Source organism: Aureobasidium subglaciale (assembly GCF_000721755.1).
Source record: "Aureobasidium subglaciale EXF-2481 unplaced genomic scaffold scaffold_6, whole genome shotgun sequence".
In the NCBI taxonomy this organism is placed as follows: Eukaryota; Fungi; Ascomycota; class Dothideomycetes; order Dothideales; family Saccotheciaceae; genus Aureobasidium; species Aureobasidium subglaciale.
The window spans coordinates 306,387-319,652 of NW_013566989.1; the positions used below are offsets into that span (position 1 = coordinate 306,387).

General features: G+C 49.6%; 5 protein-coding genes across 5 annotated transcripts; 1 reads left to right on the plus strand and 4 right to left on the minus strand.

Annotated features, from left to right (window-relative positions):
• Positions 1-713: 713 nt before the first annotated feature.
• AUEXF2481DRAFT_106667 (uncharacterized protein) lies at positions 714-3,505 on the minus strand. Its single transcript, XM_013490109.1, has 3 exons — positions 3,330-3,505; positions 1,193-3,166; positions 714-1,128 (listed from the first exon to the last, which is right to left on the minus strand). The coding sequence occupies exons 1-3, from the start codon at positions 3,453-3,455 to the stop codon at positions 952-954; spliced, it is 2,277 nt and encodes a 758-aa protein (XP_013345563.1). The 5' UTR covers positions 3,456-3,505; the 3' UTR covers positions 714-951.
• A 106-nt stretch (positions 3,506-3,611) lies between these two features.
• Positions 3,612-6,309, minus strand: AUEXF2481DRAFT_87462 (uncharacterized protein). The gene is made up of 7 exons (XM_013490067.1): positions 5,961-6,309; positions 5,812-5,892; positions 5,549-5,756; positions 4,903-5,495; positions 4,791-4,852; positions 4,604-4,740; positions 3,612-4,554 (listed from the first exon to the last, which is right to left on the minus strand). Exons 1-7 carry the CDS (start codon positions 6,085-6,087, stop codon positions 4,035-4,037), a joined length of 1,728 nt encoding a protein of 575 aa, XP_013345521.1. The 5' UTR covers positions 6,088-6,309; the 3' UTR covers positions 3,612-4,034.
• Positions 6,310-6,703: 394 nt separating this feature from the next.
• On the plus strand, positions 6,704-7,629 carry AUEXF2481DRAFT_3531 (uncharacterized protein; the record flags this gene model as incomplete). The annotated part of the gene is made up of 2 exons (XM_013489768.1): positions 6,704-6,863; positions 6,917-7,629. The coding sequence occupies 2 exons, from the start codon at positions 6,704-6,706 to the stop codon at positions 7,627-7,629; spliced, it is 873 nt and encodes a 290-aa protein (XP_013345222.1).
• A 336-nt stretch (positions 7,630-7,965) lies between these two features.
• On the minus strand, positions 7,966-11,024 carry AUEXF2481DRAFT_78473 (uncharacterized protein). Its single transcript, XM_013490053.1, has 9 exons — positions 10,637-11,024; positions 10,319-10,581; positions 9,804-10,263; positions 9,153-9,749; positions 9,070-9,101; positions 8,953-9,018; positions 8,461-8,899; positions 8,319-8,407; positions 7,966-8,263 (listed from the first exon to the last, which is right to left on the minus strand). The coding sequence occupies exons 1-9, from the start codon at positions 10,881-10,883 to the stop codon at positions 8,063-8,065; spliced, it is 2,394 nt and encodes a 797-aa protein (XP_013345507.1). The 5' UTR covers positions 10,884-11,024; the 3' UTR covers positions 7,966-8,062.
• Positions 11,025-11,622: 598 nt separating this feature from the next.
• AUEXF2481DRAFT_78474 (uncharacterized protein) lies at positions 11,623-13,231 on the minus strand. The gene is made up of 4 exons (XM_013490054.1): positions 12,784-13,231; positions 12,697-12,709; positions 12,561-12,648; positions 11,623-12,509 (listed from the first exon to the last, which is right to left on the minus strand). Exons 1-4 carry the CDS (start codon positions 13,029-13,031, stop codon positions 11,788-11,790), a joined length of 1,071 nt encoding a protein of 356 aa, XP_013345508.1. The 5' UTR covers positions 13,032-13,231; the 3' UTR covers positions 11,623-11,787.
• Positions 13,232-13,266: the final 35 nt, after the last annotated feature.

Genomic DNA, 13,266 nt, shown 5'->3' on the forward strand with positions numbered 1-13,266 from the left:
CCAACTCGCTATCTCGAAAAGCACTGTGTTTTTTTTTACAGCTCCTTCCATCACAGACCATGAACGATGAGACTACTGACTTGCTCCCTACTAGCAAGGCCGAAGTGAATCCCTCAGCAGACTTTCACCAAGAGAAAAGCAGTATAAAAAAACCCCAACCACCATCTTGGATTTCCCAACATCAACTTCAACCTGTTGGATGTTGGAGGTTGAGTGAAATCGAAGAAAGAGGCCGGAGATCCTGTGTTGCTTCAAGATTCCCAAGGACAGTCCGGGTCCTCGTCGTGATGGGTTGTCTCCAGTCGCTCGAGTCTCGTCGTGCTGATAGTTGTATATCACGGAAGTACTGCACGAAAGTGCACTGTTTATAGGAGTCACATCGCCAACAGAATCTGGGCCCTAGTCGATTTCGGAGTGTCTTCGTGATGCTCCTTGTGCCGTTCATGCTGCTTCGTGCAAACTATTGCAGTGCTACACAGAAGCACACGACTGACTGGTCGTGGTTAAGGAGACGTAGGTGTCAGTCGTGCGGACTAGTAGCCTGGTCCATGGTCCATGAGGTAACAGGAAATCGAGTGCGGTGACCTGCGATGAGAGCAAAAGCTTCCCACTCCTTATAGCAATGACTTGTTGTCTTTGTAGCTGCTGGAATGCAGAAACATTTCTACGTAGAGAGTATCTTTCGATGAGAAGGTATGCTTCCATGCTCTCAGCAGCATATTATCACTTATAGATTCATTCTTGCTTTTCCACAGGACCACAAATTCGTCAGTATCGACGACGAGAGACTGGACAAAATTTAGATCCATGATGAAACCATGCTTTTCTATCAATGCACAATGCTCTCTCTACACCTCATATGCTCACTCCAAAAGCGCCGTCCTGACCAACAAACCCGCACTCCAACTTCTTACCCTCCCACCTCAAAATATAAACAGCAGGTCGTCTACTCTACATCAAACAGCCATTCTTAATGCTTGAATGCAGGTCTGAGGCAGCGATGCGTTGACGAGAGCCACCTAGGGAAGCAAAGACCTCGATTTGCCATTCGTACCATACTTTACGGTCGTCAGTCTGACGCCACATGGAGACTTCGATCTCGGAGGCCGTAGGGATGTAAAGGGGCGTCTGGAGTTCAAACGTCAGTAAGGCCAACAAAGACAAGAGAGTGTAAAAGGAGAGCAAAACATACCTTGAGCGGAAAGAAGATAGGGAACCAAGAAATCATATCCTTGCTCTTGTCCTCCATAGTGTTAGGATTGATACTAAGTTCAATCTTCTTGCTTCCATTCTCAGGAGAGTAGAGGACGGTCTCAAAATAGCCACCCAAACCATGGCAGACTCCTCGCGAAGAAGCAGTGAAGCGAAGACGGCAGAAACGTGCGTTATGCTCGTTCCAGCCATCTCCACCTACCATGCCGCCGCCACCTGCTTGAACACTACCTCCGCGGCGGAGGTTTGATTGTGCAATGATGGCCTCAGGCAATGGATGAGTGAACTCCCACGCTGTTTGAATATCAGGTTGGAGAGTCTTGGGATCGATGCACAGATCATCGTATTGGTGCAGCATGGTGACGTATGGCAATTCCCACTTCTGATCATCAGTTCTCGACAACAAGTCGGCGTAGATCTTTGGATGAGCGATCGGTGTAAAGTGAGCAGTGTAGGAAGCAGGCACACTGACTCCATGTTCGGGGTGCAAAACATGCTGAACACCATCCAAGCACTCGGGACTCAGCTCGTTATCTGCAAAACTACCCAGAAGTTCAGAGACAAGGATATCGACTTTTGCGGGCGAAGAGTCGATGACGGGACCTTTCCAGGCACGCATGTCAGTCTTGACAACGGTGACGCGCTTATTCCAGAGAGGGTCGGTGGCGTTACGACGTTGGAGGAGGACGTAGGCGTTGGGGTTCTTCTCTACTGCCCATTGCTTGACGGGGATGCCAGTGCTGGCGGATGCTTTGAGACAGCGAGTCACCAGGGGTCCACGACCAGCTCCGACGACGGCGACGACGATAGGACGCTGCAGTTTCTTGTGAAGATCCTTAAGAGCTGCAGCAACAGCACGCTCGTACCACTCGTACTTGATAGGGTCCTTCTCGAAGACTTCATAGGTGATGGATTCGAGATTATCGGTCAAGGGCTGCAGAGGCGACTGCAAGAAGTCCTGGTATCCAGCGGCGAAGCGGTCGATGATGGGGCGGGGAGGCTGAGTACGTTGGAGATGACGGATGTAGCTCAGGTGGGGAGTCAAGTCCTTGGGCTTCTGAGTCTGCGTCTGCTGCTTGCGCTTGGATTGTGCAGGAGTGGGAAGGTCGGGAGACGCAGATCTGTCAGGCAGATTGACGGGCATGCCGGGGTGGTTCTGTCCAGGGATAGGGCCAACGTCGCTGAGAATGATCCATGGGACAGTCTTGAGGCGCATATAACGAGTGAGCAGGGCCTGAACAGGCTTGTTCAGCACAGGGAAGCCCTTGGCGTTGCGTGCAAAGGTCGACTCAGGAAGCATCAAGGTGCGAAGAGGCTCGGAGAACCAACGTGACTGAATCTCAGAGGAAGGCAACTTCTGAGGAACTTCAAGAGCGACAGTGAGTCTAGGATGGTACTTGCAAGTCGATCTGATCAGCTCCCAAGTGTCCCACGACCAAAGAGCGTCAGTTGACATGGACTTGATAGTCTTGAATGAGTCTCTAGCACGGCCGGCCAGGCTCAATCCGTCCTCGGCGGTTTTACTCTCAGCGGGCTGCATAGGAAGTAAGATCTGAAGGTTGATGTACGGTCCGGCTTCGAGGGAGTTCCAGATTGCTCTAGCATACTGGCTAATCACAGAAGATGCCTCGAGGTCAGGTCCTTGAATCATGATGTTGTTGACGCCACAGAAGGCAGCATAAGCAACCTCGTGGTTGAACACTTGACGAGAGACATGGGCAATGACTGGATCTGGAGAAGCAAGATCGATCCAGGTGCTTGTACAGCAGATCATAGTAGAGATATATTCGTCTGGTACCAAGTTCGTATCCTCGGGAGTGAGCGGTGCAACAAGAGGGTAGGGAATAGCATCTGCGTTCGCTGATGCTGAGACTGCCTCGAAATAGGCGTCTACCAACGCAAGAACTTTTGCTTGGAATCCAGGAGATGTGATGGGTCTAGTCATCATGTCGTACTAAAGCAGCGGTTAGTTATTTGACTGCTGACAGATCCCGTCATAGTTTCAAATTATGCAGAGTCCAACTGAGTGATATCCTAGATCACATTGCCACAATCTGAGAAGCAAAGCGTTCTGGGACTTTGAAATGGGACATGATTGACAAGGAACTCAAACTTACGCCAGCATCTTGCGCTTGGTTGCCCAACTCGGTGGTAACAGGGACTGTTCTCTTGGTTTCATGCTGCCCAATGTAGAAATAGGTATTTTGTTGCTCCTGCGGAGTAACTCCAGGTAGTGTCTCCATTGTTATAGGTGATAATGTGACAAATGTGTTCTATGTCAATTGTTAGCGGCGTTCATCAAGGTCGCAGAAATAATTTCGGCCATGCCAAGACCTTGGATCTGGCGTTTGGAGCGAGCGAGTTAAGGAACAAAGATGCAACAAGCGAATTATCAAAATGCAGGTTAAACAGACTGAGGCTTGATTCAAACAAGTGGGTATGACAATTCCTGAGGTCTAAATTGTAGGATATAGAAAACAAACAGCAAACGTCCAACGAAACAGATGGTACGGCACGCCTTTCGCTGGCAAACTGAACAGAAGATATAGTTTTGCACATCTTGCGTGCTGGTTGGCGGATTTATGCCAACCCGAAACTTCTGCCACCCAAAAAAACAATCCGAAAGAACAGAGTGAAAGCCAAACTCCAATGTAGCGCCTTGCGCAATGCATGAGGGACGAAGAAGACTGGAATATGGCGGGTTCCAGGTTGGGCAGTGTAGACTGCAGGGTATAGAGTGCTGACTTTGCCACTCATTGAGTGGAGAGGGTTGTGGGTATCTCGGTCGTAAAGCAGTCGATTGGGTGTGCGGAATTCGCTAATCAGCGTAGGTTCAAGGCTTTCTTGGTGTTTTCGTAAACGACGTAGGTGATGGAGACTGCAGGCACGACCTTGAGCAGGTTGGGTGTCAGGCCTTTGAACAGACCTCTGACACCTTCTCCAGCAAGGGTCTGTCGGGTGACGTCCATAATTCCCGTGTAGGTCCTGGGATGACTGGCAGTACCTTGAGACTGCAGTCTGGTACGTAGAAGGTTGACGGGGTAGACTGCGGAAGCTCCAATGGCACCGCTAAAGCCACCTATGAGAGCTGTTGCAAAGCTACTAGGCGCATTGTCTGCCTCGTGTCCACCATACTTTTTGACGTTGTACGCCGTAATGGTACGTTTCAAATACTCAAAGGTACCCAAATCGATGGCAGCGTAGGGGAACATGCCAACAAGACCCATTGGTAAGCCTCGGTAGAAAGCGAAGATGCCGTTCTTAGCCCACATCTTGGCTGCGGTGGCTGCGATAAGTTTTGTCCCACGTAAACCGCCTGGTACAGTCTCACATTGCATCCGGCTGTTACATGTTAGTGTATTGCAAGCGAGGACGGCCACGACTGACTTACAATTTTAAAGTGTCGAGGGGATAGACGACGGCTTGTGACACCATGCCTGCGAGGCCTCCAGCAACGAACTGCGAGACTGGTGAAATATTTCGCGTGTTGCTGTGTCCTTCGAATCTTGCGACCATCTTTTTCGCAGCCTAAGGTAGATATTAGCATGGCTTCCAAGAGAAGCAGGGCATCCACCTACTTCATACGAGCCGAACTTTACGGCGGACTCAGGCATGACCTTGACAATATTTAGACCATTGCCTTTTGACACTGTCAGCGAACATTCACGCTGCTTGCAAAGATGAAATTACCGGCAAATAAACTGCGAATACCGCCTGCTGCCCATAGTTCCTTGCAGGCTCTGGCTAAAGTGTTTGCGCTCGATTTTGCTGCTGCTGCGGGTGCACCACTTTTGACGGCTTGTACTGCTTCGTTACTGCCGGTCTGGGCGATGAGGTAGACCTTTAATCGATCTAGCGGGGCGGTTGTAGTTCTCGAAGCGACGCCTGATATGCCACCAGCCAGGAAATAGCCTGGATCAGGGACGAACTCCGTCAGCATGCTCATAAAGGCCCAGGCACGCGATGCATGTGATCGGTCGTCGTGATCAGAGACAACAGCGGCTTCTTTGTGGAGTGACGGGAGAGGTGGATTGCTTTCGGGCAGAGTATCATGATGATCAGAATACTGCCGTGATGGTGCTGGTGCTGGTGGTGGTGAAGCAATTCGGGTGATGGCCCCAAAGAGCGAGTGTTTAAGAAAGGAGGTTGCAGTACCTAGTCCCTGGATAGTCTCATCACTGACCGACACATCGCCCTCTGCAGTCACCTTCATGGCCGACTGATAATATGACATGACGGCCTTGATGCCTGGCGAGTTTGTTGGCATAAACAGGAGGAAGTTACTGTTGACAGTCAGTTGTGTCTCAAGCTAGCTCTTCCGTAGCAGGAGACATACCGCCAATCCTCAAAATTGATGGCGCCATCGTTGTCTGTGTCTACATCGTCGAAGAAGCTATCGAGGCGCGAGTTGGGCACGGCTAGACCGGCGCGGACAAAGGCGGCGCGTAGCTCGTTCTTGTCAAGGGTGCCATCGTTGTTGCGGTCGATGCTTCGGAACAGTTGCCAAAGTTCTCGTTCGGTTTGCTCGACGAATTTGCGGAACTCTTGGTCGGGTTAGCGGACTGTGTGACGGGTCGAGGGGGGCTTCGTGCTGCTGACCATCATATTCGATACGGCCACTGTTGTTGAGGTCGGCAGCCTCGAGTACATCCTCTATCAAACCATCTGCATTCTTCAGAGCTGCAATTGACGCGTGTGTCAGTACTTCTTTGGCCTTCGCGAGATCCGGGAGGTCGGTTGATGCTCACGATGATCGAGCTTCTTCAGACCCTTCCTGAGGGCCTTGAAGTCGAGGAAGCCCTCGTTTTGTGTGTCCAGTTTCTTCCACAAGGAACGAGTCCTGTTCTCCTTCTCGGCTGGTGATTCGGCGTCCATGGTCTGCCGTCTGTTGAAGTTCGGGCTATCTCGGTTTCATGGCTCTGATGTACCAGGAAAGGGGTTCCGCGATGCGCCTTGCTTTTCCTTCAGCAACGAGCGCCTCTTCGTCAACAAGCGCAACACGGCAGCAGATGGTGGACTGCGACGAGCAAGCAACGAAAAGCGTGTTATCTTCTTCTCTGCTTTAAGCCTCGAACAACCGAAAAGGCCTCATCCCCGCTGTCCTGACTTATGACGCTTTTCCTTCTTTCCTCCTTGGCACTCCTTTTACAGGCCCAAGCTTGGAAATGCTGACCTTTCCGGAAATAACACGTCCGCACCTCTCTCAATCTTGCTGGACATCGATTTGTGATTCCGATGATTTTCTTAAAAGTCAATCACGAATTGTTCTATGTAGGTAGGCTCTCAAGTCTGTATTGCAGACGTACCTGAATCTGCCTCTTCCAGCTGCTCTTCCCGTGTATCATGAGCGTCGCCTTGGCATCACGGCCATCGCAAGTCATGGTGATCTGGTCTTCAAAGTGACACCACCATATACTTTTATAGTACCTTTTGCCTTGATAAAGCTGAATCAGAATATCCATCCGAAAGCAGACATAGCACAGCATCCGCCATGGCGGCCAACTACTGGGATTCGACACAGCGTACGCACTGGACTTTCACAAAGGACCAACTCGATGATATCCGAAATCAACAACAACAAGACAACCAGGAGCTGTATCACAAATATCCCATGCCTGATCCGCGACTTATGAATATATACGTTGGACGGGGTAGGTCGGCCATCCCTTGAGTTATCTGCTGTTTAATTGACAGTTTGGCGTAGAAATCGGGAAGCTCGGTCGTAGGATGAACGTTAGACAACAACCTCTGGCCACAGCTCAGATCTATGTTCGACGGTTCTATACCAAAGTCGAGATCCGAAAAACCAATCCATACTTGGTCATGACAACAGCCGTGTACGTTGCCTGTAAGGTTGAAGAGTGTCCAATACACATTCGTCTGGTACTGGCCGAAGCGGCTAGACAGTGGCCAGAGCTTGGCATCAACGACATCAGCAAGATTGGTGAATGCGAGTTCAATCTTATCAGCACCATGTCAGCACGCATGATCATCCACCACCCGTATCGAAGTCTCAGCGATTTGGCTCCTAGTCTGAGCCTGTCTGTGGATGAGATGGTTATGGCTCAGAATGTCATTAACGATCACTACAACACCGATATGCCTCTCATGTACCCGCCACACATCATCGCTGTCACAGCTATGTTCCTAGCTATAGTCCTGCGTGGGTCACAACAGCCAAATTTACAACAACATGCTGCCACAACGAGTGCATCGGCCTTGCAGAATGCGCTACAAAATCCGGCCAAGATGGCCAAGATGACAGACTGGATGGCTCAAAGCGAGATCGATATTGAAGCATGTATGGCTGCGACTCAAGAGCTTATCAGCCTTTACGAAGTCTGGGAGAACTTCACAGATAGAAATTGTAAGGAAGCCATTTCGAAGTTCATGAAGGACGCACAAATTGGCAAATAGAGTTTGCCATGTTTACTGGGTCCTCCTGCGTCCCCATCAAAATCTCTCTCCTCATCACATTCGACGCCGGCTCCTGACGCAACGGTCAGTTCAGGACTCCACGCCGAGATCTGGGCAGAGCTATCTCACAGCGAACGTCATGAGATAGAGCAAGAACTCGCTGCTATGACTGCTGGACGTTTGGTGGTGCTTATCCAAAGGTCTGCCTGAAACTCTCTGTTCCTAAATGGGCAATCCGGTGAGAATGCATCGCTCTTGGGTCTGCAAGCAGAACAACACAGCAGCCTTTCTGAAGGCCACTATCAATCTTACAACGACAAGCCACAGTCAAGGGGCCGCTCTTGACAGTATACATATCATTCATACATCTATATGACCTAGTTAAAGGTTTCGTACGATCTGGATCATGTTCTACTTTTGGGAAGACAACATCTCAAGTCCAAGTACCATTCGCAGGACCAAAGAAACCGCTTGCAGGTAGCGGTAGGTTCGAAACGCCTACGGCATCGAGCGTGTTCGCGAACACCGTTGTACCCCACCAGTCTGGCATAGAGTAGCCGGGATAACTGACGGCGAAGAAGATAACGATGCCGGCAACGGCTGTGCCTGTATCGACGGCAGCGGCGAGAACATACTACTTTTCGTCAGTTTGTTTGTTTTGAGTATGACCTGGAGACGGCGCTACACACGTTGTACTTCGTCCACCAAGCAAAGAAGTTCTTCTTGATGTAGCCGTTGAACACCCAGTTGACCAGCGCCCAGGAGGTGTAGTTGATACCTATCAATATGGTCAGCTTCTCCCCTTCAGTCGCATCTGCATAATGTACTTACCAGTAGCTGGCGGCACATTGTAAGTGCCTACAAAGAATAGCGGCCAATTGATGTCCTTGAAGATCTTCTTGCCTGTCCTTTTGTACAAGTACCAAGTAATGACCGGTGTGATAGCACCGATCCAGAAGAAATGCAAGAGCGACGAATACCTCTTTCCGATACTATAAAGACGATCTGGACCAATCAAGCCCCAGATCACCGAAGAACTGAATACTGTGCGGCCGTTCGGGCAGGTGAATGAGGAGGCTTGATCGGAGCTGCAGATGTTGTCAATATTGCCTAGCATCCATAAAGTAACTCCCGTTTGGGTCAGGGCACCGAGGATCGCTGCGAAGCCTTGAGCGAAGAATACGGTTCGAGGCGCAAGCTTCAGGTAGTGGCCCAGTTTCATATCTTGAACGAAGAAAATTCCTTGGTTGACTACGGCGGTCGACAGAATCTAGTACATCCTGACATCAGCAACGATTACAACCATCGTTTAGACGACTTTACCTTGAAGATCATGTTGGCCAGAGGCTTGCCTGCGAACATGTATCCACCGATGAACTCGGACAAAACCTGTTACTGTGTCAGGGTGTGAGAAGCACGAATAATCTCAATAAAACATACGTTAATTTGATTGGCGTCGACGTTCGAGATACCTGTACATATCAGCGACCTACTCTTGGACGGGTGGAAGGGATCAAGGTCACCTTGAATTAAAGCACAAGGAATAAAGTAGATAGCAGGAATGACCAGAGCCAGGGCGACACCATAGATGGGAAGATCGGTGTGGTAGATCTCAACCATGACACACGATAAAGCTGTAAAGACTGCCAGAACAATAACATACCAATACCAAGGTGTAGGCTTGTATGCCTTCATCAGACGTCCGTGGATATCGAGCTTCCTTGTTCCGCGAAGAGCAGTCCAAATTTCAGTGCCATGCCAGAGATAGGTATGGGTCAAAACAGCAGTGATAGAGGCGAACGAGAGACCATACACGAATGCGAAGGTCGCACTCAAGAATGGAGGTGAATATGCGCGGTAGGCTTCAGGATCAAGACTCTTGGTAAGAGGATTGATGATCTTCGTCACATTGTAGCTGGCTCCGGTGTTGTCGTAGACATCTGCTGTCATCAATGGGAGGTAGCCCGTGAACCACTTGTTGGTGTAGAAAAGCCCAGGTGTAATGATCAGAAAGAAGAAAACGAAGCCAGCTAGAACATTTAGTGCAGCGCTCAGAGGACTCAACAGAGGGTTGGTGTTGTAGGCTATCTGACTCCAGTCGAAGGTCAGGGGAAACATGCCTAATTGAGTCAATTTCTCTAATTTTTCCAGCTGGTCTTTGATGTGGAACATACCTAGTCCAGTCTGCATACCAAAGATCTGGTTTACGACAGCATTGTTTGGTACGATCCAACAGATCCATGTAAAGTAGCTGAGCGCTGGGAAGATAAGACCTGGGAACCAATACCAGACGAACGCAGCCAGAAGGGCAATGAAGAAGAATCGAAGACGAGAGATTCTCCAGCCATTGGCAACGGCGTTTGACTTAGAGTGCAGAGTCGAGAGCAGAGCGCAGTTTCCAAGGATACCGGGCCAGATAATTGAGGCCGGCTCGACAACCCAACGTGAGCCCAGGCCGGCAACACCAAAACCAAGACACTGCGTACACAAGACCATCAAGACGGCGAGGCCAGCAGAAAGATCAAAGTCATAAAACTTTTTAGCAGCTTGAATCATGTTGGAAGCGTCAGAGCCCGAAGCAAAGCCAATCGTGACATTCGACATGATAGTAATCAGAGCATGTTCCTTGATGTTCTGCGTTCTTGGTCAGCAACGCTTGTGTGTCGGATGTGACTAGCTGAAGACTCACGAAGTGACGGTCTGGGTTGATGTTCCACTTTCCGAGGGGTCCAAGATCCATGGTGTAGATTGGCAGGATATGCGCCAGTCCAACTCCCATTGGGAAAGCAAGAAGCTCGGCTACGAGTGAAACAATATGTACTGCTGGATATCGCAGCGAGAAGAACTGATTGACACCGGATCCAAGCATGGTCCAGATGATACCTACAATCCACATACGTAGTGTGTTCAATGGCATACTAGGGTCATCTGTCTCCGGGACCACAGCACGTACTAGCAAAAAGTGTTAGATAACTCGACTTATGACCAAACGATCATCAAAATATACCTTCAGGATACGGCGAGGTATCAGCGTCGACGTCCTTGATCTCTCCGTCGTGTAGCACCTTGTCGACATCCACTTCAATCTCCTGAAGGTGGCCATGCTCAATGTCTGTCGGATCGACTTCAACACCAGCATCGGCACCTTTTCTGTCAAGGTCATCTGCAGTCTTTTGAGGGTCTAAAGTATTCAATTGGACAGAATCTGTATCTCGGCGAGAGATCGGAAAAGGTCGTCTGATTCTGTTCATCATCTCTGCTGCAGACAAGGAAATCGGAGAAAGATGGGAGCAAAGGCTGCCATATGTCACGATTGCTGCGACTACTTATTCAGATACCGGCACACATCGTCGGACCCTGTCTTCATCATTGGACCCACGGCAATGACCATATTCCTTATCATGATGTAGTACGTAGTATTCTGGCCTGCCGAAAGTCATGATAGATGAAGCGATAAGACACGCAAAGGATGCGCTAAGCTTATCAACAGCCCGTTTTTGGTTAGAGCATGCATGTCGCCTAAAAACAAGCTGCGGCCAAGTCGTGGGCAAGCATCTTCGGCAAATAGGCAGGCGGCCGATTATTTGCTTGTACTCCTTACCAAGAAGAATTGTCAAATCGAATCGTTGTAAATCAAACCACGAGCGGTGCTGGAGAGAGACTTGATTCGCCGGAAGAACCAAGTGATCCTTTGTCGATGATGTCATGTCAGGGTGATACCATTAGCAAGGGTATGATGATGCTGTCCGACCATGGCACATCCACATCTCCATGTGACTGGGTATTTTCTTGATATATCTACCTTGTTCTGTGTATGCTAGGAATTAAATCCGTTCTGGGCCACAATTGCTAACCTGGAGGCCGTAGTGGGCAAATATGTGTTTCAACATTCGCAGTCTCGGGAAACCGTAAGTAAAGCACGCTTCGCAGTAGCAAGTTCAAAGAATGGAAGCGAAACATAAGATTTAAAGTCGACAGAGAAGCTAGAATATCGAGATAATGAATTCAGATAGTATTTATATCAAAAGCCTGGATTCAGTTGGAGAAAGGACGAGATAAGCTGAGATCACTATGTGTGCTGTACATTGCAGCTATTGTGTTGTGCCTCTGCATGGCTACTAGCGTTACGTACAGTAGTACACTGGGAGAATGCAAAAATCAAGCACCAGGAACCTCAAGCACTCCTCTGAATCGCATCTCGCCGTTCTCAAGTCTTTCGAACGCACTCTTGAGGCCATCTTCCGTCATAGGGAATCGTTCTACCCACGGTGATATTTTGTGCCGAGCTGCAAATTGGATCATAGCAAGATGGTTCTGCCTTGATGCTTCGGTTGAGGCAACGATCTTGTGACCAGGTAGTATGAAAGGCATATATGGAACAACAAGTGGCTTTTGCTGTATCGACATGAGAACGATCGTCGCCCGTCGTGCCAGAAAAGGCAGAATCTTCTCCAGGTCAGGCGTCTCGTTACAACACACGAGAAGGACGTCAACGAGTGATACGGATTGCGTCTCATTTCCCCCAGCGGAAAGATATTCAGATCTGCCTGGCCGCAAAGTTGTGTCGATATCGCTTAGAGTGCGTAGCTCGTCAGCACCGAGTTTGAAAGCATCTTCAGCCTTGCTCTCTGCTCTGCCGAATGACCCAGAGAAGACAGTCACAACACAGCCCATTGCTTTGGCGAACAGAACAGCCATGTGTCCAAGACCGCCTAAGCCAACAACACCAATTCGGTGATGGGGCTTCGTGCCAGCTGCGTCCAACGCCTCGTAAGTGGAGGCTCCAGCGCACATGAAGACGCCAGCTTGCCAGGAAGGTATCTCTGGAGGGATATGGTAGGCAAAGTCGGCATCGATGATGTGGAAATCGGCGAAAGCGCCTGAGCTTTACAGTCAGAATGAGGAAGCGGGAATCTACACTGCCTGATTACCTTGCTCATGGTCGCAGAAAGCAAAGCCACTTGCTTGAGCACAATATTGGCGATATCCGTCGACACATACAGAGCAGTTGCCGCAAGACTAACACTTTCAGTCTCGACACTTTGATACAAATACGACTGTACCCACGCTTCGCAACCAGCTATGAGATGGTCAGGCCGAGTCGACAGATGGCATGTAACACCACAGCAGCAAAAACTGTCAGGAAGTACTTACCCCCAGCCAACTCTATCACCAAGCTTCATAGAGGTCACATTGTCACCGATGGTGGCAACTACACCAACGCCCTCATGGCCTAAACCGCAGGCCTTGTCTTTGGCGTGAACATCGGTGTAACAGACTCCTGAATGCGTTACTTGTATCTTTATTTCATTCGGACGCAGTGCACGTTCCACAGACTTCTTGATAAAAGTGTTCGAAGACGCTTCGTAGCGAAATGTGCTGAGGGTATGAGTGGCGGCCATGGTTGACGACCCTGATTTGCTCTGGAGCGCGAGAAGTTGGGGGTCATGGTTCGGATACTATGTGGTAGTGACGCCCACAGTCGTCATCGCCTGCAGATTCGCATGAGATTGGAAACGCCTTATTGAGAAGCAAGCACTTGATCGTTTTTGAGGCTCTGACAGACATGTTGGAGGCAATGCCACAGAACAGAACTATGTTCCAATCAGTCGTGGAGTTTAGGTAAGATGGCGGACA

What these genes read in the sequence shown, in the direction of transcription:
- AUEXF2481DRAFT_78474 (XM_013490054.1), bottom strand. Translation starts at nt 13,031, where the DNA reads ATGGCCGCCACTCATACCCTCAGCACATTTCGCTACGAAGCGTCTTCG. An exon ending in TTTCTGCGACCATGAGCAAG is followed by an intron (nt 12,510 to 12,560) that starts GTAATCAGGCAG and finishes TGTAAAGCTCAG; the next exon opens with GCGCTTTCGCCGATTTCCAC.
- AUEXF2481DRAFT_87462 (XM_013490067.1), bottom strand. Translation starts at nt 6,087, where the DNA reads ATGGACGCCGAATCACCAGCCGAGAAGGAGAACAGGACTCGTTCCTTG. An exon ending in TCTGAAGAAGCTCGATCATC is followed by an intron (nt 5,893 to 5,960) that starts GTGAGCATCAAC and finishes CGTCAATTGCAG; the next exon opens with CTCTGAAGAATGCAGATGGT. An exon ending in CCCCTCGACACTTTAAAATT is followed by an intron (nt 4,555 to 4,603) that starts GTAAGTCAGTCG and finishes AACATGTAACAG; the next exon opens with CCGGATGCAATGTGAGACTG.
- AUEXF2481DRAFT_106667 (XM_013490109.1), bottom strand. Translation starts at nt 3,455, where the DNA reads ATGGAGACACTACCTGGAGTTACTCCGCAGGAGCAACAAAATACCTAT. An exon ending in ACCAAGCGCAAGATGCTGGC is followed by an intron (nt 3,167 to 3,329) that starts GTAAGTTTGAGT and finishes CCGCTGCTTTAG; the next exon opens with TACGACATGATGACTAGACC. An exon ending in CTATCTTCTTTCCGCTCAAG is followed by an intron (nt 1,129 to 1,192) that starts GTATGTTTTGCT and finishes TTTGAACTCCAG; the next exon opens with ACGCCCCTTTACATCCCTAC.
- AUEXF2481DRAFT_78473 (XM_013490053.1), bottom strand. Translation starts at nt 10,883, where the DNA reads ATGATGAACAGAATCAGACGACCTTTTCCGATCTCTCGCCGAGATACA. An exon ending in TCAACCCAGACCGTCACTTC is followed by an intron (nt 10,264 to 10,318) that starts GTGAGTCTTCAG and finishes CCAAGAACGCAG; the next exon opens with AACATCAAGGAACATGCTCT. An exon ending in TGGCCAACATGATCTTCAAG is followed by an intron (nt 8,900 to 8,952) that starts GTAAAGTCGTCT and finishes AGGATGTACTAG; the next exon opens with ATTCTGTCGACCGCCGTAGT.